The 24767-nt window shown below is 33.6% G+C and overlaps 1 protein-coding gene across 2 annotated transcripts; it reads right to left on the bottom strand.

Annotated features, from left to right (window-relative positions):
- Positions 1-103: 103 nt before the first annotated feature.
- On the bottom strand, positions 104-24750 carry LOC147072669 (cytochrome P450 4c3-like). Of its 2 annotated transcripts, XR_015070522.1 has the most exons (11): positions 24385-24750; positions 22609-22701; positions 20094-20207; positions 18104-18283; positions 10423-10619; positions 9561-9630; positions 7958-8159; positions 5538-5689; positions 3309-3491; positions 945-1287; positions 104-705 (listed from the first exon to the last, which is right to left on the bottom strand). XR_015070522.1 is itself a non-coding variant. In XM_085945832.1 (10 exons), exons 1-10 carry the CDS (start codon positions 24551-24553, stop codon positions 1112-1114), a joined length of 1536 nt encoding a protein of 511 aa, XP_085801958.1. In that variant the 5' UTR covers positions 24554-24750; the 3' UTR covers positions 104-1111. The 2 variants fall into 2 exon arrangements, 1 of the variants encoding a protein (XP_085801958.1); XM_085945832.1 differs by having other exon boundaries at positions 104-1287.
- Positions 24751-24767: the final 17 nt, after the last annotated feature.

Below are 24767 nucleotides of genomic sequence, written 5' to 3'. Positions count from 1 at the left end.
TAGGACCCACGACGCTTAAGCCGCGCGGCCATCGTGGGCTTAACAACACAAAATGTAAGGATTTAAAAAAGTAAAAAGGATTTAAATAAGTGTAAACGACATGTCAAGTATCTTATTAAACTTTATTATAAAATGTACATGAATATAAAAAATAATGATTTTCATAATAATTCCAAAACCTGAGCGCTATTAATAACTTTTCCACGAAACGGAGCGGAAGACTCGAGTATTTTACAAACAGGGGCCTTATGTTCTAACTTGTGACATTAAGTCACCCAACGACATGACGTAATTGTGACGTAAGCCAATACACGGTCGAGGCAAGCCGCCCAACGCACACAGCTCAAACATGCTGAAACACCTATTTGTGTATGGGGACAATGGATAACGCCAGTGTTTAAGCAGCGTTAATTTCTCGAATGCTATTACCACTCCGGTAGTACGTCACAATGATGTCATATGACGTCATGTCGACCGGGCGACTGGGACTCGCAAGTTCTAACATAAGGCCCCAGGAGCTGCGCTCCAGTGCGTTCCGGTCCAATTCGATCGCTGGTCATTTCTAACGCAACTATCAAACTCGTCAGTCACTCCATATCCTACTCCTACTGGTTTAAATTTCTGTGCGCGGGCGATAGTTGCAACATTCCTACAAGGTTTGATTCACGATAGTATCAAAGATGGACGATTTTGTATATGCCAGCGCTCGAAATGGAAAATTTTACGAACCGGAGCGTTCGATAATTTTATGAAAATATTAACGTTGCTATCTAATTTTATATGTATTTTATAAAAATAAGTCTGTTAGATTTTTTATTATATGACATATCTAGCTTAGGCGGTCAAATTAATATTTAGACAAGACGGAGCGATAATTTTGGAGATTTTATGAACCGGAACGGCGCTCCGGTGCGGTCCGGTCCATTTCGAGCCCTGGTATATGCGAAGATTCTAATCTACACTTCTGGTGATGTGGAGGGGTTGAAGTCCCTTGTCAGCTCTGCAGGCAAAAAAATCCTCCCCTCGTCGGAACCGAACGAAGTTTTTATAATATACATGCCCATCCATTGATTTAGGTACCATCGTCGCACGTGATCTGTCTTTCCTCAGGTCACTGTTGGTGAATTGGAAATCTTGACTCAATTGATATTGGATATCCATCAACCGGTTGTTGGACTATTCCCCAGTTTATATCCAAGGTTTTATAATCAGCGGTGGAGAATATTTTGTAACGCCTCAGAATGGTTGATAACATCACCTTTATCGCCATCATTGCAAATGGTGTACCTGAAATATATAAAAAACCACATGCATTTTTTTTATTAAGGTCTGCCAACATGGTCAATCACAGAAGTAAGTACAGACATATAAACTTATCTGAAGAATGGGATGGGGAGCCACTGTCGAAAACTACCCAATCATGACTCGTAACTGGACAAAATCCGACATTTGAATGAAATTTTTAAAATGGCGTCCTATGGTAGTTCGTAGTTCCATTTTTGGCCATTCTACAGATAAGTTTATAGGTATACAATATTGATGTATACTATACTGCAGGGTTGGCGAACCTTTTTACGTACGCGTGCCAAAATTTCCCAAATATTATTTTTCGACTGTATGACGTACTGAGAAGTTTTTTTTGGAGATTTTTTTTCGATTAGATCCACCAATTTTGAAACTGTCTGACAGAATTACTACTACTAGCTCCACCAAGTTTTTGTATTTTACTTGGTGCAGCCATTGTTGTGGATATAAATTAAATAATACAATTATTTGTTACTGTATTCAATAGTTTGGTTCGTTATGCACATTGACACCAGAATTGCTCCGATCAGATGAAGCATTCTTTATCTACAGTGGTCTCAAGCATTGTAAATCGATTAAAATCAGAGGTTCGCGGCGCGCTTTCTCCCGCCGCCTGATGAGGCTAATGCAATAATATTATATGTGACGCATAAAGCGTCATTTTATTGACCATGTCCGATCCTATTGTCCGACAACAAGATCTCATCGCTAACCGGAAGTCGCTGTGGTCGCAAATACGTACCTGTCATGGCGGCAACGCGTGTTTAAATAATGTATCAGTTCTCTTTTTAGATGCGACTCATTGTTTTCTTCGCAATAAACCAAAAGTTTACTAATAATAATTTTAATATCACTCCTGGTCGTTTTATATATATATTTATCATAAAAAGCATCAAATTACGTAAATTGATAGATCCGTACACAACGGAAGCGTAAAATGAAATTTAATGTTAAATTTAGGGGCGTTCCTCATTTGAAACGGAAGTACGATTAACTGTATAGGAGAGGCTTGTTAGTTCACAGTTTTAACACGTAGACAAGAAGTTCTTGTTCGACAATAATAAGATCATTGTGGGCATGGCCCCACATCCTGAAGCGGGTCCCCAGGCTGGGATCTTTGGCGGGCCTCCCTACCTATCGCTAAGGATAAAGGCAGTGTGACGCTCTACAGTAGCGTTTTCCAAATGGTGTAGGTACGCGGTAAAATTAATGTGTATATTTAGTGTTTTTTTGTATATGTTAATACATCCATTTGAATTATGGAGTTGTGGAGTACAACCACATAATTTTAAATGGTAATAGTAGTTAAGGAAAATAGCGCCGTAGGCGACTTTTTTAACCAGTCAAGCAAGTTTGTGATGTGTGTTTATCTCACTTATCTGGTCGACTCGTCTCGCTGGGTCCATCCTGAACCAGGGCCCCCAGGCTAGGGCCCTGTCAGCCCCCCCTTGTGGGGGCCATGATTATGGGTCTCCACGGAGTGGAGGTTTGTATTAACAGATCTTTGTTTTTACAAAAAATAGATGTTAATCACTTGATCAACCTATTAAGTTCATACTATGACTCAAACACAAATCGAAAAACAGTATGTGTATTTGGCAGACTCAGGATTCGAACCTGGAACCCACGACATTATAGGCCGACGCTAATGTCAATCCCTTTTCCCTTATAACGCGAGCTATCGCTTTAGGCCCGTTTCAGACGGAACACCGGTGTCGCACTCGATATAATATAGGAGGCCTTTGTATTCGAATAAAAGGGCATTTGTATTATGTTTATGAACGCCGCAGAGCTAATTAGTCATAAACATAATACAAATGCCCCTTTATTCGAATACAATGGCCTCCTTATTATATTCGAGCGCGACACCGGTGTCCCGTCTGAAACGGCCCTTAGTCGTTTTCATAAGATATTCGGTTATTAGATATTATATTGTAAAATATATCACAGGGTTTAAGGTGGGGCTGATATACTGCAAAGTGACCGAAATATTATGTACTCACCTATACAATTCCTGGGCCCTTTGCCGAAGGGTATGTATGAATATGGATGCCGTTTCTCACACTTTTCTGGCAGGAAGTTATCTGGGTCAAAATCATCAGCCGACTCGCCCCATACGGCTGGATCCCTATGAAGCTGGTGAATAGCTATCAGACAGTCAACACCAGAGGGCAGAGTATAATTATCTGAATAATAAAAAAACAAAATAATTAATAAGTTGTTGAGTAGGTATATTATAAATACTTAGACAATATTTTTTTTTGGTAGGTTGTTTCGGGACTCGGAAACAGTAATGGAATTGGAAAAAAATATTATGCCCCCTCTTATCACGTCGGGGTCACCACTTGCGCAGTAGGAGATAAAGTCGTTGTTGCTTGGATGTTGTGAGGGGAGTTTATTGGCGATACAAGAATGAAATAAATACAATAATATTAATACTATCGACCGAAGGTACTTGATGGAATTTCAATTTAAATTCTAATGCATTTAAGTTTATATACCTATCTCATTAGTCAACTCCATTAATTCCCAATACGTTACCATTGTTCCTAGAATAGATGATTTTACACCTCTTGAGTGTAGTATTTTTATTGCTTATAATTACTAATGAGCTATTATTAGGTTTTGACTATTTATTATACACTTATGAAGTGTATTATTATTGATAAGGTAGGGGTTTTTTACAAACACTTCAACTATTCATAATTTGTTATATATATTTTTATTGACTTAATAGGTAGGTGATAAAGTTTTTACCTACTTTATTGTATTGATCTGTTATATAAGATAGAATTAATTGTATTTGTTGTAAGTGTATATTTGCCTTTTGGTGAGTGTACACTGTACATAGTGCCGAAAGGCGAAACCCGGGTTGCAAAAATGACTCAAATGGAATAGTATAAAATTTCCATTAGAATTTAAATACAATACTACGGAAATGGGATAACTGGACGCCAGGACAATTGCACTGTCGTAGACACGTATACTAAACGTAGACGAGAAATTTTAATCAATTTCTATCTACTACTTAGTAGTTTTAATTCATTTTACTCTTAACATAATGTTTTTTATATTGCAGATTGAGAATTATCATGCCTAAGGCTTTATATAAAAATAAAAAAAATCTTTTTTTGTTAGAACTTAAATATATGCTCGATTAAATCATTATTTACGTGTGCATATTTAAATTCTCACCAACTATTAAATCATAATATAATAATTTAAATATAAATAATAAGATTAAATATATTTTTAACCATAAGTACCAAACGTCTATTTATTTTCGAATTGCGAGATGCCCAGTTGTCCTGCGCCAAATCGTCCTAGACCCAATAATACTTTAATAAAGATGACAGGGTGAGATTATAATCGCGGGTCATGATGTACTGGTGGGATCTATGTGATCAAGAAATTGATTATAATAATGAACTGAGGACTTGATTAGATTGGAACGTCGGTCGACTACGTGACGATAGTAGTGCGTCGGGTGACGGACTCTATGGCATAAAGCCCATTGACGCAGCGAGTGCGGCGCTCGCGCAAAATTTCTACAAGTGGCGCGTAAATCATCAAAAATACAACGTAATCAAATACGCCAGCGCCCACTGGACTTCACGATGCCTTGCGCCCCGCGTGCCGCATGAGTCACCGTTTTTCGCTTCTCGGCGATACGATTTAATGAAAATACAAAGAAGTCCATTCATTGAACACGGCTACCAAAATTACGCTGCTTGAGGCCTCGTGGATCGACGGGCGAAAAGCAATTATTTAATTACAGAGAAGTCATTGTTTAATTTTATTGCGTGTTCAGTTTATCGCTGGTCGAATAATGTCGTCGTAAATATTAATGACAAGCCCCGAAATAATATAATATTTTTATTGCTTTGTTATGAGAGACGCTGTAAAAATAATTGTTTTGTGCTGCTTGGGCCGCTTATTACATAGGTGAAGGGTAATGCGCGGGAAGAGACGTGTGATTATGGTTATGAATAAACACTGCATTCGCCGACTTCGCCCGCTCGACGCGTTCTATGAGCGCTATCGCTATGAGTGAGCGAGGATTCATTCAATGTCATAAGATAATAAAATTGTATCCTCTGTTATTCACCAGTGACGTAGTTGAATTTTATTTATTTATTTTTATTTTCATTTATTTTACTTTGCAGTATAATACACATAATAGTTTAGTAATTATTTTCCACTCTTAGGTAAGAAGAACATAATATAAATACCTATTTTGACTTCATTCTCCAGTGACCTTAAAACAATGGGTGCGATAGGAAAAAGCCGAAGAGATTCTTTGATCACTCTTTCCATGTATTTCATCTTGGAAAGGTCTTCTTTTGTGACAGTTCTACCCGAACGACCAAAGATGTCATCAAGCCTAATAAAATAATATGACATTAGTGTTAGGTAATGATTTGTTATAAGTAATATGTCGACGTTATAAGCACTATGATATTTGGCAATGTAGGTACACGTGGGCTGTTGCGACATCCTGGTAATGAATATACATAGGCTAAAATAGACGCAGTATGTCAGTGGCGAAGACGCCATATTAGTTATATATATATTTATATTGATAATCGCGTCGGTCAGTGATAGCAAACCTATGGCACGCGTTTGAAGAGAGAAAAAAATCTAAAATTATAATAAATGGCTGATCGCGTTGTATAAAAAATAACAGCAAATGCTCTTCAAGAATAATTTAAATACATAAATGCATAGGTCGGTCCATAGACTTTGTGCGACACATATAATATTATCGCACTAACCTCGTCAGGCGTCGGGGAACGCCGCGCCGCAAACAAAAAACATTTTGATCGATTTACAATGCTTGAGACCACTGTAGCGAGAGAATGCCTTATCTTATCGGAGCTAGTATGATGTCGATTTGTATGTAAATAAACAAACTAAATATTACATTAACAGATAATTTCATTTCTACCTACAAAAAGTGACTGCACCAAATGAAAAATAAAAACTGGGTGAAGCTAATAATAGTAATTCTGGCAGACAGTTTCACAATTGGTGGACCAAAATGTATGGCTTAATTGAAGAAAGTGATAATTCTATATGTGTGTGCTATGTCCTGTGAGTGGTATCTAGAACATCATTTTTTTAATAGAATTTTGAAAAACTATTTTCCCCCATAACTACTCGGACAGTTGAAAAATAATATTTGGGAAATTTTGGCACGCGTACGTAAAAAGGTTCTCCAACCCTGGCTTAGGTGATTAGTTAAAACCCATCTTCTTCAGAAAAGTTATTTTTAATTGCTTATTGACGTATTTACATAATCACTTGATTATTTATTTTTATATTCTATAAAAATAATTTAATTTTTCATCGAAATCTGTGGTACCTATATGTAGGAATGTATTATAAATATTGATAGATTACAAAATAATCTGTTAAAAGTTTAAATAAATATGCCACCACATCGGATTATTCGGTACTGTTCGGTTATACCGGAGGCAGCGGAAAACGCATTTTGAAAATAGCCGATAAACTGGATTATTTGTTAGGTTAACCTAACCAAACCTAACCTAACCTAACCTAACCCAACCTAACCGAACCTAAACTAACCCAAACTAACAAATAATCCAGTTTATCGACTATTTTCAAAATGCGTTTTCCGCTGCCTCCGGTATAACCGAACAGTACCGATTATTCTTTGAGGAATGCCGATGTTTTTTTTGTATGGACTTTACGTCATGTGACCTCAGTCTGTCCATCGCGTTGTATGCAATATAGTATGGTAGGCTCCGATCACCATGCTTAAAACCACTGTGCATAATATTATTGGCTATGACTACAGCTTTTTTCAAATTAATTAATAGTTAAATTGTTAAAAAATAAACATTTCTATGGCATTTAATCACATGTAAAAAAATACTTACAGATTGTTTTTAAAAATAAAAAATAATTTTATCTAATGATTTTGATCTGTATAAATGTGTGGGGATCGATTTGGGTCATCAACGTGGGGTTCGATTTGAGTTACCATTGTGGGAGTCGTCAACGTGTCGTAGGTCATGGTGTTGAGTTGTTGATGAAGAAGTCGAAGATGGATGCAGGAGCGAGTTTTATTTGCGGCGTAACGGTCGGTACAATAGTATGTTACAGTAGTTATGTTACAATACTAAACTTATGATACGGATCCGTGGTCCGCATCTCAGTACAATGGGATGTTGTGCGGGATGATACGGAGGTTGAGATAGTAACAGACCGGAAATGTAAATTCGTGTGACCTTTAAGATGAATTATTATTCGCTATTTATACAATCAAAATAATATTCTTTTTATTGAAATAATCGAGTCAGTTATTATCTGGCGTTTGCGTTTATGTATGATTGACTAAGTTAAAAACGGATATGCGGAATTTATTATTGCGATCAGCTCCTTACCGAGTTTGCTATAATTTGACAATACGATATACTAAATAGATATTTAATTTGTAATTCTATGTCTCTATAAATGTTTACGAAAATATTATGTAATTTAAACTCATCGCTCAATTTTATGTCGTCAGTGAGTTAATGAATTTTCATCGAATTAGTGTGTCGTTGTCATTAGTGTGTACCTAATAATATTAATTATAATACTTTTTATTTGAGATATAAAACCATTTTGCTGTAAATTTACTCACTCTTCAAAAACCTTATCTTGAGCAAGTGGATGGGAACCAAGCAGAAGAAGGGAGAATGACGCAGCTTGTGCAGTACTTTCATTTCCAGCTGTCATAAGCGTATCGACTTCGTCACGCAATTCTTCATTAGTCCATTGATCGTCTTCCGATTGTTCAATCAGCATATCAAGGAATGCCTTCTTTTTCGACTTGGGGTTATCATCTAGAATGTATGTTTACATCAAACGATACTACTATAACTGAAAGGAGATCAATAACGACTAGAAAGAAATACTGGTGACAGCCAAATACTTTGCTAGGCGTTGCACCTAGCCTGGAGTCCTAACCACATAGTGGTGGAATGTAATATAATAATTGTGATTATTAATTTAAATAAAACACAATTTTATTGTGCTAATTATTTCACGTTTATAAATACTAACTGGATCGGTTTTGTTAGTCTCAGAGGAACATTTTCAACTAGTAAGTAGTAATATAAAATTGCGTTTTATTTAAATTAATAATATAATGCATTTTCACCATTAATTGATAGTTAACACCGTAAAATAAATTAAATATAATTATTAAATATTATAAATTATGATAATCATTTTCATGGAGTACTTGATTACTTTCAATGGGTGCTATGGTCAACTTTAAATTTGCCTATGGATAATAAATTTGTATTAATATCCATGTTTTTTTTAATATTCAGTTGATGGTGGGAAACATGCAAATGTACTAACAAACAAGCAAATGTGGACATTTATTTGGATGACAATTTATATCATTGTGTGTTGTAGAATGTCATTTTCATTAAAACGCACAACTTTTCACGATGCGGACTGTGCACCAATGGCGAAGGGTGGAGGCAGGCTGTTGAGATCCGACATAAATAGTGCACGCGAAACTTAGTCAGTCATACGTGTTTGATTTCATTGAACTAAGAATACAAATTACAGATGGTGTTGGTTAGTTTTTAAAATTTGATTAAACACTGCGTAAGCCAAGCCATAATAGATAATTGTCAAAAAATATTTGTCTATCTATAAAATATCTAATAATATTAGGTATGCCAATACTTTTGGGTATTTTATGGATCGAAAAATATTTTGTATCTTTTATGATTTGGTTTAGGCAGGGCTTAGTGAATTAAAAAAAACTAACCAACACCACTTGTATGTAATATTATGTATTATTAATTCAACGAAAACAAACAACTATGTGAAAAAGTGTACAATATTTTTGTCGGATCGCTCATAGCATACCAAAACTAGTATGCTTTGGTTTAGGGAGGGTTTAATTTGTTTTTAAAAACTAACCAACTCAATTTGCAATTTTTAATTAAAAGAAATACGTATAACTAACAGAGTTTAGTGTGCACTATTTATGTCGGATCTTAACAGCTCATCTCCACCCTTCGCCACTGCTATGCACACGACATTAAATTTAATAGCAATATTTGAGTGTCAACATGCGTTGAGTTTAAACAAATTTTTGCACCTGCTTTGTACCGGGAAAACTAATTACAAACTATTGTATAATTTTATTATTATTATTTGTTTGCATTTGGACTTTGGCACTTAGACTAGACTAGGTGTTGAAGTATTAACTTACTACTTACCCAAATAAAAAGCATCGTCGTCAATATTCTTGTTTTTATTATAAAATTGTTGCCTTTTCTCACGAATTATCTGAAAATATAAATGTAAATTTATGTAAATTAGGTATATTAGGTAAATTAGGTAAATTTAACAAAACTAACAATTAGTTATATTAATTATTATTAATTATTAATTAATTAACGTAACAATTACTGTCGGCAATTGTGCTTATTTTAAACTTCATGACAATAACTGTTTACACGTAAAAGTGCTGACTGTCTCTCCAATCTCATTCTTCACTTCAAGAGTAAGCGAGACGCGAGGTTGTAATTTTATACTACTATCTGACAGGTCGTATTGAAAATCGGAGCTCAAAATGAGGAGTTCTTTTTTTACTGGTATGTTCTCTATCGCTATCTCGCTCTCTATTGCTCTACTGCGCAGGCGCAGAACGAAAATGATCTTACTATCGCGTTGAATTTGGAACCTTCCAAATTTGTTTGATTTATGCACGCAATCTTGCCAACTGCAGGATAATACATGTTTCCTAATACATTTTATTACTGTGCACAGTAAATATATGCACGTGTAAACGGGGTATTAATCAGTGTGTCATTTTTTTTTACCTGACGGCACACTGGAAAATGGTAATTTGTGTCGTGGCACACCAAATAAAAATTACACAAAAAAATATTTAAACAAAAAATCTTTTTCCCGTATCTCATTTTTTTGCAAATAAAAATCCACAAGATAACAAGATGGTGGCCAAAATTTTAACTTTTAACAACTTAAACTAATCAATAGAATCTTCATAATGATTTCGACCGTATGGTATAAACAAGACAATAAATAAATAATTAACATACTATATTATTTTCTTACATTGTCAGTAAAATCATGCATAACCTTTGCATGGGCACACTCTTCTCTATAAGATGCTGTAAATTTATAAATCCAATCTGAATGTAGCCACACTTGAAACATGCGTCTGAAAATAACTTTCGAGAGTCCTGAACTTGCTCGGATGAAGGGTGTGTCCATACTAGTCTGTGCATTCACTTTCACCCCCATCGCAGTTTCTAAAAGAAACAAGACAGATTACAATAATTAAAAACATTATGTATTATAACCAGTGGCGGCTCGACGACATTATAGGTTTTGGGGTTTAGCCTTCTTACTCACCTAGGGGGTATTTAATTTGGTCCCCAGTTTGCGTATACTAACCCTAATGCATTCACATCCTTTGTAGAACGAGATTTGTACCACGGCGACGGGATGAGACTGAGTGACCCCGGTCAGAAAAAAATAGACACCATAGCTTTCTCAATTTGGACATATATGTCATAGTGAAATAGGGCGTATTTAATGTAATTAATTCTTTTAATACCGCGTAATCATCATTATGTTACTACATAGTATACAATCATTGGTTTATTTATTTATTTGTATAACAATAATAAATATCTATATAAAATTGCGAAGGGCTTAGATCACAGGTTCTCAAACATATTTCGACCACCGCCCACTTTGAGATTTAAAAAAATCTAGTGCCCTCTATATTTTTTTAACTTAACTATTTACATTACCATGTCTGTTGCGTATCTCAAAAACAATTATTGTAAATATAATTTTTAAACATGCATTATTATATGGATATGATAGATAGGGTGTGACCCATATCCTATTTCTGAGATCGAAGAATGTTTCAATGAGAGGAAATAACATATGAATTTGAATTTACATGTAAATTGTAAATTACCTACGTGGTCGCAGCCATGATTTATTCTGGATCGGAATCGTTTCCTCGTGTCAAGCCTATCAGGCACCATTAGCGAGGGGTGCAAGATTAGTAAATGCGCTCACTAATTGAAACTGTATTTTTCTGTATAAAAATGTATATTTTTTGTTATCTTTTCTATTTAAGTATGTTTTGATTTTTTTTGGTTATTATTATTATTATTATATTTTTTTCTATATTCTCTTCTTCTCTCTTGTGAGGGTAATGTTTTACTTATAATGTAAATCTCATGTTGTGTACGTCTTGAATTTAGATTTGTTATATGTACAATGTTTTGTATTCTTAAATAAATAAATACATTTATTTAACTTAAGCCGCGTTGACACGGTCCAAGTACGATCCAAGTACACTTGGACCGAGTGCCATCCAAGTAGACATATTCATACTAATTATTCCTATCCAAGCTACTTGCACCGCGTCCTACTCATCCAAGTTAACTTGGATAGGAATAAATAGTATGAAGCTGTCATTTGGATGGCAGTCGATCCAAGTGTACTTGAATCCGTACTTGGACCGTGTCAACGCGGCTTTAACCATGGACTACGTACATGAAATATAAAGCTGCATCCACATTATTACATGCGTAAGCGACTCTATTTTAACCGTCTATACGCGACTCCAAGCATTCGAGTAGTAAATCGCATCTCAAGTGGTGTCGTGATTCCGTCGGATTTTTATAGATAGAATTTGTCTGCCGTCCGCGACGCCCCTCTAGATTTCCTCAACGCCCCCTAATTTTCTTTGGGCCTTCTACTGTTCCCCTGAAAGCTTCCAGCGCCCTAAAGGGGGCGTCGCCCACTTTGAGAAAGACTGGTTTAGATGAATAAAATAAATTAAATAGTTCATTTTAATCATGTTATTAAATAGGTATATTATGACAATGATAAAAATATCGGACGTGTATTTTTGACATAATATTCGTCTTAGACAGAAATCCAAAATTCATTCACAGTTATTTCAGAAAATTTAATTTTTAGAGAACGATCCGTTGACAAGGTGACCAATTATTCTTCTTCTTCTTGGTACGAACATTCTCAACTCGGTGCATCAATCATAGCAAATGGATTTCGTATGCAGTCATTATTTTCTATATTTAAGGAAGGAAAGGAATAATATGCAATATTTTCTTCCAAAAAAGTTAAATGTTCTGTTATAGCGGAAATAATTCCCTCGGTAATGTTTTCGTTAAGTGAAGGAAACAATATCTACTTTAGTTTTTTCCATATTATTCGATTTTTCGTCGCTATTGATTGGTTTGTCGAATATCCATTTTTGTCGAAATCGACCTTTTAATGCAGAATGATTTTTTGTATCTAAATGGACCAGAACCATCCTTTTCTTTAAATTGCTTTGTAATGAAAACAGCATTCATATGCTGTAAAAACATCAATTTAAATACCTTCATGAATTTAAATATATGATAATCAAATTTGTTTTTCGTCTCCTGAACATTTGACAATTGGTCTATTCGACAAACCAATCATACAGCGACTTTTGTTAAGAGTTATTTTTTTTCGAAATCCTGTCAATTTGCCAGTGGATATTAAATTTTAAAAAATCCATTCAACGGAACACGCGTGCGATCGATTCGGCAAAATTGAAATCACATTAGATCTTTATCTTGTGTCGGCTTTCATAATTTCGCGAAGGACTTTTTCGGTTTTCACTATTTCGCGGATTTTTCTGCTTTTATCATTTTTTTCGCGGTGCACTTGCAACGAGCTAGCGGTGCATCAGTGCTCCGGGGTACACTGGTTAAGAACCACTGATCTAATTAAAATGTTATTATTTTCAAAACCGATAGCATTACCCAGTTAATACATATAATTTATAAAATTTCTGTCAGATTTCATTTATCCGCATTTCATTATGAACAAAAGTAGTACCTAATTGCGATAAAAAGAGACATACCTACACAATTGTGAGAAAGAGATATGAAAGTAAAGGGTGTAATCAAGATAGACTTGTAGGATGTAAGAATGTATAGATATACTCGAATAATTATAATCAAGTTTTGATACAAAATAATAATGATGAAACCTCATTATACCAATTTATGTAGCCAAACTAGGAATTTTTATTTTACTTACTGTAATATTATTAATCTCGTACGGTAACCCAAGGTCACATCACCGGAGCAGACGGAATTTATTAGCATCGTAAAGAGAAGGTTAAATTGTCGATTTCCCGAGTATTACGTACATTCACCTATATAATATGTTTAGGTTATAAATCTAGATATATTTACATGTAATAAATAATTTTAAAGGAAGGTTAATTATACATATTAGGATTAGACGATTATTAAACATCAAGAAACCGGTATAAAGTTAATTACAGCGTAGTATTGCGCAATAGTTAATATTTTTATAGTTTAACTATCAATTAATTAACGAAATCATATTATAACTTGTTAAAGTACCTACTAATAGTCTAAATGAGGCCACGGCAATATCATCCTTGACACTAATAAACATTAATAAAAAGAAAAATGGTAGGGAGTCCATTTCGATTGATTTTTTTTCATAATATTATATTATTAATTTTTCAAGCAGCGGGAGGGGTTGGGTAAACAAAATCTAGGATGTGTCACTGCCTTTATTATGTATCCCACCTACTAGGTGGTTTCTCGTCTTTTCAACTGCGAACCCTCGCACTTTTCCGGGTCTAACCCTTAAATACATACTGTACTTAGGGATTGCAATACCGGTATTTGAAAACCGGTATTCCAGTATTTATCAATACCAAAATACCGGTTTTAAAAATTCAAAATACCGGAATTTTCAGTATTAAGAAAGCGTTTATGCTTTTGAAAATGAATTATAAGTTATATGCTGCTAAAATGCAAATATTTTGAGTGAATCCAACAGAGGTGAAAAAATAATAGAACAAATTTCATCGAATATATTTTATAAGTAGTTGTCGCGATGAATTATAATAATATTATTTTGAAATATAAAACATCCGTGACAAAAATGTTCAATTATTCTAGAATTATCGATGACTGTACAAGCGTTGAATTTAAGAAGCTTTTCCTGCAGCCGGACTTATTTGCACTTGATGAACTTTTGAGGGCTTTAGTTAAAATTATCAATATATTAAAAAAAGCTACATCAGATCCATAATGGACTATGGAAGCTATATTTACTTCCCATAAAATAAAGGAGCAAAGCTACAGTTAGAACGACTACAGAACCAAGCTATCAGATTAGCTCTTGGCCTAAGGAAAAGTACCCCCTACTAGCATACTACTTGCCGAAGCCAAGATAACATTACTAGAAGAAAGATCTAAATTTCTATGTAAAAACTTCTTGGTAAAATGTATGTCAAATGGTACTTCTAATACGAGATATAATGTCAATAGATTTCTACTAACAACTATAACGCGAGATCGTACTCCGATGAGATTTCAAATTTTAAAAGAAAGTATTCAAGCTGTAAATTGTATTGATCACCTGATTTTAAAAAGAGACTTCTACAACTTTTTCAATTATACCTATGAAGATATTATATATAACGTTTTAACTAATACAAAAATAGGAATGGAGCTATCGCACTCCGATTCTCCCGACTTATTATTCAAGTCCAAATTTAGCAATCAAAATGTAGTTCAAATTTTTACGGATGGAAGCAAAATTCCCGATTCACCTTCCGTAGGTGTAGCAGTGTTCTTCCCCCAATCCAACACGTCGGTTAGCAAAAGTGTCCACAGATTCACTTCCATCTATACAGCAGAGTGCTTAGCCTTATGCAAAGCCACTAAAATTGCACTTAATTACAAAAATAAAAATATCAATATTTTCACTGACTCCTTAAGTCTGATTCACTCGCTCGAAAATCCAAATTTCAGCATTAAAACTAATGACTACATTCTTAATATTAGAACCAACATTTCCATATTTAGCAATAGTAACGAACACGGTACACATATACAGATATACTGGATTCCAGCACATAGAGGAATTAATGGCAATGAAATTGCTGATCAATTGGAAAAATATAATATAATATAACTGTAAAATACCCATCAGAAAATATAAGAATTCCATACACAGATTTTAATGCCCAGTTTAAACAAACAATGAGTGAAAATAACGGTAAATATTTAGAAAATCTTGGGAAAGAAAAGGAAACACACTACTATCAAAATTATTATAGTAGTTCTCCTAAAACTTGGTTTAGTAAACATTGTAAAATAAAGCGAGATGTAATAGTGACAATAGCTAGAAGCAGGACAGGGCATTACAGTCTCAACGAATCATTGTACAAAATTAAAGTGGTAGATAGCCCTCAGTGTGGGCATCCCACTCAAGATCTTAACCACATGGCAATGTGATGCCTATGACCAGGAGAGAGAGGTGTTAATGAATAAATTGGGAAAATGCAGGTTATACCCTTTCATGATTAATTCGTTCCTGGCAAAACCAAATATTTCAGTTATAAAAATTGTACATGAATTTCTCCAAAAATGTAACGTAAATGTCTAGTGTATAGTGTAACAAAAATGTAATTCTGTATTATTAATAATGTAACTATTTATGTCTGTAGTTAAAAAGCTGTATGTATACTTTTGTAAACCATTGTAAAGCAGAATGGCCTTCCATTCAGAGAAGAGCTCAATTGCTTCCAGTTCTACAGTTCTACAATTATGATAAATACATATATATTTTTAAATGACAACATAATAAATGTAGGTATGTAGGTTTTTGCTATAAAATATTATTTTTAAAAGTTGTTCATAGCTATATTTATTTTTAAGCACCTAGTTTTTTTTTTAATGTTTAAGAAATACCGGTTTTAATACCGGTATTCAATAAGAAATACCGAAAGACCGGTATTGACATTTTCATTCGGTATTGCAATCCCTAACTGTACTACGCATAGTACAAACTTCAGTTTCGGTTTTTTGAGCAAAACAGAGATCGATTTTACCATACATTTTATATCCAATGGTAGTAGAAATTATTATTTAAATTTGATGATAGATGTCATTGTAAGTTGTGGTTGTTAGATATAATTTGTGATCAAACGACGCGAGCCGTAGATGATAATATTATTATATTGTATGAGCCGGATTTTGGCAGTTATCCTTTAACGCAGCGATACTCAACCTGCGGCCCTTTAAGCTTTTATGTGCGGCCCGAAACACATTTATTATCAGGAATTTCGTATATCTTGAGAAAAAATATATAAAATAATATAAAAAAAAAATATTAGATTTTGATCGCGAAAAAAATAGTGATGGATTCTATAAGGTGGATTAATTGATTATTTATGATAATATAATTGTTAAAAATAATTTCAACATGAAAAAAATAATAAATAATTTTTATATTGCAGTGTTTTTTAATGAAAATATACTAAAATATTTTTTTTATTTTTTTCCCGTTATCACACCTATCCGTTGTATATACGTATATATTTTATAATAAAAAGTAGAAATTCACGAATCTAAGGACTAAAGCTAAAAGCCACTAAAGGCAGTCGCCAATATTAACGAAATATGACAGACGCTGTAGTCGTATGATTATTGGTTACCAATTTTGTCGTAATTATGTAAGGTGCCGATGGATAGTTTGATAAAACACTTTCCCCGAAATGTCCCTCCTGTCATAATTTCCAAGATTTTTGAAGTTTTACTTCTTTTGGCGCGTTTCGGAAATCAGATCAGAGTGTATTTTTGGCGTGTGACATGTAACACATAAGTTATTTTTCACACGAAAAAAAACGCACTCGATTGGATTCGAACCACCGATTGATCGGTTATCAGCCGAACGCACTACCTTTACGCCACAGTATGATACTGCAATCGTGACGATTATACAGTATAATATTATAGTTTAGAATTGTTACGTTGCCTAGGCAGTGAATTTATTATAGTTGGCCATTTGCAATTTCTTACGTTAACAAACGATTAAACTTCGTAAAAACATAAACATAAAAACAACGATACATAATTATATCAAAAGTCGCTGCAGGTTAATGGTAAAAAAAACACATTTTGTTGTTTTAAAATGTGTTTAACACTCACGGTGGCCGCGCAGCTTAAGCGTTTGACTATCACGCCGTGGGTCCCAGGTTCGAATCCTGGGTCTGGCAAGTACACATATTGTTTTTCAATGTGTGTCTGTCATGGTATGGACCTAATAGGTTGTGCAAGTGGCTGACATCCATTTCTCGTAAAAAACAAAATATGTTAATACAAACCCCTACTCTGTGGAGGCCCATATGATCCTATTAGGATCGGACATGGTCGAAAGAAAGAAAGAAATAATTATATAATTTAGTAATATAAGTTAAAATTTATAGAAATAAACCAACGGCGCTTCAATAATCGGCCCGTTTTCTTACGTGTGTAATTTAACAAGATAATAATTAAGAGCTAGTCGTAGAATCTAGATTATCGCTAGTTTTGTTTTTGTTTTGTTACGCCAAAGAAGTATAACTTCTAACGCGCAAACACAGTACACACACACCGATTTTTTTGTAATAGGTATGTTTTTTAAGTGTTTCCGAATTATATATAACATACAAAAATGTAATAAGTATACAAGTTATTTAGGTGAATCGAATAGTACCTACTTGTTCTTCGTCGTCAGGACCTCATGACTAAAAATCGTGATGGTAGACAGAAAAAATAATATATGGGGTACATTTCGAATTTTTTCCCACATAATTTTTGGACTTCTATTTACCCAAGGGTTTTAAGCGAGTAGGTCACTACTTTAATATAATATGTATACATTTAAATATTATGTTATTTACCACATATAAAATCAACAGTGCAAGGTCCGATGTAATCCATTACACTAAACGTTCCTGTTGCATTTGACATTTTCTTGATCATAATGTCAGAATTTTCTACAAAAACATCCAGAAAACTGTCCAAAATCTTTTGATGAAAAGTTGACATAACTATCTTTCGATGGTCTTTCCAAACAGATACTGAAAAAATGTAAACAAGAATATATCAATAACGGGATAAGTCGGGTCTAGGACGATTCAGCGCTGGGACAACTGGGCGCCACGCAATCGAATGAAATTGAAAAATAAATATACGTTCGTGAATGATAGGTATGCACTTTAAAATATATATTTAATATTATTATTTACATATACATTTAAATTAATTTATTATTATGTTATACTTGGTGAGAATTTCTTTGTGTATAATGTATGTTTAGGTTCCAACGCGAATAGAGTTTTTTATTTTCATATAAAGCCTCAGGCACGATAATAATTCTCAATCCGCAATAAAAAAACATATGTTAACTGCCCACGTGCTCCGCGTAGTTTAAAATGGAGCTTTTATGGTATTTTCAAAGCATGATCCTGGACATACATTAAATGTTGTAGATAATCTATTTATATAATTTTGAAGCCTTATTATCCTTTATATTAATTTTAAACATTTGATCACTGCATTTATACTGATAGACTGGTTTTATAAATGCGTTTAAAAATTAATAAACGTAAAAAATCTTAACACCACTGCACATTTATGTACTGAAATGTGACTAAATTCTAAAACATTAGAGCGAGAGGTTTAAAAGAATACTATTTTATGTAATAAAAATACTTTATGCAGTCATCAAATGTTTAAAATAAATATAAAGGATAATAAGGCTTCAAAATTATATAAATAGATTATCTACAACATTTAAGGAATGTCTAGGATCACGCTTTGAAAATAGAATAAAAGCTCCATTTTTACCCACGCTGAGCACGTCCGCCCTTAAGAGCAAAATGAATTAAAACTACTAAGTAGTAGATAGAAACTGATTAAAAGTCTACTTTGTGTATATGTTACACCGAATGTGCGAAATTGACTATTACATGAAATGGCCAAAATTTTAGCTAATTCATGTAACAGTCAAGCCTGTTGCCTTATTCATGAATTAGGTAAATTTTCTGCTGGGTACATGAATTCGCCAGGGTATGGAATTCTTGAACTGTCAACATGACAGAAGAAAAAGTAAATTTAATACGGATGGTTTTATTAGTTATAATTGGATATAATATAATATTATTATTATTAGGTTAGCTTAGGTTAGGTTAGGTTAGGTTTGGTTTTGTAATTCTGAATTAAAGTATTCAACTGAATGTCCATTTTGAGGTTAGCTATCAAGTGTCAACAAACTATCACAAACATTCAATCGACCAAGCACGAATCAAATCACGAAAATACTTTTCAATAAAATTCTTCCGTTATCATATTATAGTTCTAGATTTCTTTGCGCATAGTAAATATATATGAAAGTCATTGCAGTTACATATTGATTGATATATTTTTATATTATAATCAATGACATTTGTTTAGTTTGATTAGTTGCAAAAAATACCACCGGAGCGCAATCATCTATTTTGACCATAGATAATATATGTACATTTTGACCAATGCACGAGCATTTTGATACATTTAGTTTAGTTGCAAAAAATACCACCGTAGCGCTACTATCTAATTTGTCCAAGACATGTACTATACAGAAAAATTACTGCCGAATTCACGCACTCTCCAGATATTTTGTCTAATTCATGAATAAGGTAACGGGCTTGCATTTTTCATGATTTAGGCAAAATTTTGCCCATTTCATGTAATATTCAATTTCGCACAATCGGCGTAACATATACAATTGTAACGAACGTCTATTTATCTCATTCGACAGTGCGGCGCCCAATTGTCCCATTCCCGGATAAGATTATAATAGTAATTAAGAAATCAGAAAATAGAGTAATAATTAATATGTTGTCTTACAGTCTGCACAGGTAATGAGACCATTGCCGACCGAAGGTTTGAGGAACCGATACATTGCCCCTCTTTTTAATTCTTTGTTGAGAACTATTTCAACATCGCCTGGTTTGCCTAGTACTGGAAATAAAAAATAAACATAAATTAGTACATATTATAAAATAATATGGAAAATAATATAATGCTGTGTGCTTTAACTACGTATTCATGGGTTCCATGCATGGACGAAGCATCTAGAAAATAAAATGACACTCACTTTGTGTCGGGTCTGCCGGATGGCGAAATTCATATTTTAATATCGGTATCCTACGCTCAAATGAACATTCTGCTTGCAAGCGGTCTGGCGACACCGCTGGGTCTGCCCATACAAAATTTCTGACTGTCAGGTTTCGACTCCACCGTTATTATTGTGTTACAAAATGCCAATGTGCCTAGTTAAAAATTGTAAAAAAATCTACTAAACACTCCAAGAAAGATGGGATATCACTTTTCATGTGTTAGTATTATTTATTATTTATAAAATGCCATTTTAAGATATTGATGAATGTTTATTCAATGCAATTGAATGACAGGAACCATTGGACAGTCAGTCGCCTGTGATTCGCTGGGCTCACTTGCGTCTAATCTCCGAGAAGTCGTAAGTAACCGAGAATCTGTTTCTAACGCAATGAGTCATGACACTAATACGCCATTACAATAAAGGTTATATTACTATAAATTCTCGAAGCTTGTATCGCATAATGGAAACGGATACGTCATATGGTCACGTGACATCTACCTATACATCTGTGAATGACTTTCATGCACAATTTCTCGTGCGCACCGGGTATGAAGTGAGTTGTCCATTTAATATGTCATTGGTTCCATGATAAAACAGAACAGTGACAAAACAGAACATGACAAAACAAAACAGAACAACGATAAATATAACTATGACCTTTCAGGAAAAATATAAATTTAATATTGAAATTATCCTATCTCTATTATGTTAATAGATTTTTAATAGCACATAAATTTTCAATACGCCATAATAAATCAAATTATATACAGTGTTGCCGTACAGTATATATAGTGTTGCCGGCAAGCTTAGGATATCACATCTTAATCAATATAATAATAATTATATTCAAAATGATTGGGTGATTAGGTACAACGAAATAATGACCTAACCTAACCTAACCTAAAACTAACTTAAATAGATTCCACAAAAAAAAATGTTTTATTTCCCCCTGGATGTTCTGTTTTGTCCGGTTACCGTATCCATGATGCCATGGAGCAGGGTTAGCGAACCTTTTTACGTACGGGTGCCAACATTTCTCAAATATTATTTTTCAACTCTCTGACGTGCCGAGAAGTTATAAGGAAAAATTTATATTATAAAATGATGATGTTTTAGATACCACTCGCAGAACATAGCACACATATTTATAGCTTTCTCACTTTTTTCAATTACGCCATACATTTTGGTCCACCAATTTTGAAACTGTCTGCCGGTATTAATTACTACTACTAACTTTACCAAGTTTTTGTTTCTCATTTGGTGCAGTCATTTTTGTGGGTAGAATTGTTGGTAATTGTATTAATTAGTTTGGTTATTTACGCACAAATTGATACTATAATTTCTCCGATCAGATAAGGCATTATCTCTCTACAGTGGTCTCAAGCATTGTAAATCGATCAAAACTAGAGGTTTGCGGCGCGGCATTTCCCGCCACCTGATGAGGTTAGTGCGATAATGTTATATATGACGCAGAAAGTCTTAAGAACCGGACTATGCATTTATATATTAAAATTATATATAATGCTTATTCTTGAAGAGTATTTGCCTGCTATTTTTATACATTGCAATCTGTCATTTTATTACATATTATTATTATAGGTATTTTTTTCTCTTCAAACGCGTACCATGCAAAATCATCTCCCGTGCCACTGGACGGTGGCACACGTGCCATAAGTTCGCCACCACGACCATAGAGTGATGTCTTGTGATCATAATACCCTTAAAAAGTATAGATGAGTAATTACTAAGTCTAAATCGTGGAATATTTGATTATTGAGAATTATAGATTGATTTTTCGATTTTCTTTAAGGTTTTTGGCAAAATATATAAAATATTTTAGATGTTGTGATTGAGAAATCTTGACTCGAGAAATATTCGTGAAAAGCCAATCTTGAAGTTCGAGAAAACATTTTTTACCCAAATTTCGAGAATTTTCTTTTCTCTGAAGAACTTTTGATTTTTAGGTAAAAAACGGCTCTACCTACTGAAAAGGGAATTCCTAAAATACATTTCATTTTATCATGTATATTTATAAGTGGTAACGATCCTCAGTCATGAGTGTACGACCAAGAAGAAAGGAAGAAAGAAATGAGGGCTATCATATTTGGCCCAACCAAATGGAAATATTGGCTTACAGCGTTTAAATACTCTTTCATCCGGAATATGATAGATGCGGTTTCAAACCTTATTTTGAATAAATAGTATAAATTAATAAAAAATAATATAATATCTTATATTTACATATATATAGCATAGGTCCAAGCCAACTTTTGGCCACACCTGTTCCATTTTCTATGGCCCATCTGGAAACCTTTTTGCCGTGTCTAGTAATATCTGTAAAAAAAAAATAAAAACTTTATGCTTCCTGCCCTTTACCCCTGCTTGTAGGTATGCAGTTTTCCATATTATCATACTTCACCGTGAAATGTGGTATCGGAAATATATGGCAGTATATTAAAGACCGTCCAACCTCTTTGGGTCGTATAGTACCTACCCACTGACACAGCGCTCGAAATGGAAAATTTTACGAACCGGAGCGCTCGATAATTTTACGAAAATATCAACTATATTTTACTATACTACATTAATTGTAAATGTGATTTATAAAAAAAAGTGTTATTTTTTTATTATATGAAATATCTAGCTTAGACGGTCAAATTAATATTTCCACGAGACGGAGCGATAATTTTGAGGATTTTATGAACCGGAACGGCGCTCCGGTGCGTTCCGGTCCATTTCGAGCCCTGTGCTGACATAAAATTCATGTTAGGCTGTGAACTACTATTCAGTATCAAAACTGGCAGTGGTCTACCATATTACTCTACCATCCCCATTTTTCGACATGAACAAAAAACTAATTACGTTGGTACGAGTATATATTTCACAGAGGACACTGGGCGTTACAAATTAAACAATATCACTATGAAAAAGAATAATTCAATTTCCCATTTGTAGTCAAAACGAAAAGTTTTGGTCTTCGTTTGGACACTCATTGTCAAACTATTACTTTACTGTACAAAGAGTCGATCACGTGACGGTAAGATAAAATTATGCCTCAGTATAAAGCACGAACTCTTCTCTTTCTCACACACCTGCAGCAGCAATACGAATCAAGTAAATACATGGACTTTCTCGTGGTTAATTTGAAAATCATTTTCACATACTCTGGTTAAATAAATAGGAAAGAGGAATGGTTAATACTTCCTTCAAAAATTCTCAATAAAATCATATTAATTTACAACTGAACGTACCAACACACTTTTTACATTTTATTTAGTTATTCTCAATACTATACAGCCATATATTTCCGATACAACAGCTCACGATTTATTGTGATACGGCAAACTGTATAGTAATTTATTTTGGAGACGCTTAAACATGTCGTGTTCAAGACGATGTCTTTACCTACCAGAGGCACCTAGCGGAATAATACGAAGCTTGCAACTTGAGACATCTTTTGATAATTTACAATCTCAACTGTGTTAATTAATAAATATTTATCTCTAAACATCAAAAAGAAAAATATTTTTTTAGTTTATGTCAAAGATAAACTTACAATAATTGTAAAAAATGTAATAAAATGTGTAATTGTTGAATTGGATTCCATCTTATTATTACATAATATATTTTATGGTCATATTATTTATTATTAAAATTAAGTTTATTAAGTTTTCTAAGCATTAACTAATAACAGATTTTTGACTAATTCATAGTTTTAATATTTTTTATATCTATTTTAAAAACACCGATTTTCATAAAAATATAAATGTGTATAACTTGAAATCCTATTGGTACTATACTTAAATAAACTTTGATATTTTAAATTATCAAAAAACATATCTCAAATTGCAAGCTTCGTAGTTTTTCACAAGGTGCCTCTGGTAGGTAAAGAAATCGCCTTAAGTTTGTCCCATGTTTTTCCACACTTGAGATTCGTACCTTTTATAGTTCATACTACAGCCGCTAGGGTAGCAATTTCCGATAAATTCTGTGCTTACAAATGCGAACAATACATACCTAAAGTGCTTCCATAAAATTGAAATGCGTTGCCGAAGAGTGGAACTCCGGGAATCCCCGGGATAAGCGCTGCCAATTCATATAATCTTTTTCTTGAAGAATAAAACAGCACGTAAGACACCAATGGAAAACTTAATATAAACCACAAAACTATATCGTAGTGGTTCATTATATACCGAACTTTGCTTTCAACAACACTGGTATTTGTTTAACAACAAAATGTGAAAAATTATATTATTCAATAATTATTCTGATGACATGACTGTGTTGAACTTAATATGTATAATTAATTCAACTTTTTTTAATATAAAATACACTAAAACTTAAGTCACTGTGTGTTTTTCACTGCAAAGATAACGAAATTGTAAAATTTCAAACTACCG

Source organism: Rhyacophila brunnea, unplaced genomic scaffold (assembly GCF_057557595.1).
Source record: "Rhyacophila brunnea isolate RB1 unplaced genomic scaffold, BYU_Rbru_1.0 scaffold_19, whole genome shotgun sequence".
Classification (NCBI taxonomy): Eukaryota; Metazoa; Arthropoda; class Insecta; order Trichoptera; family Rhyacophilidae; genus Rhyacophila; species Rhyacophila brunnea.
This window is presented reverse-complemented; position numbering and strand designations above follow the sequence as displayed.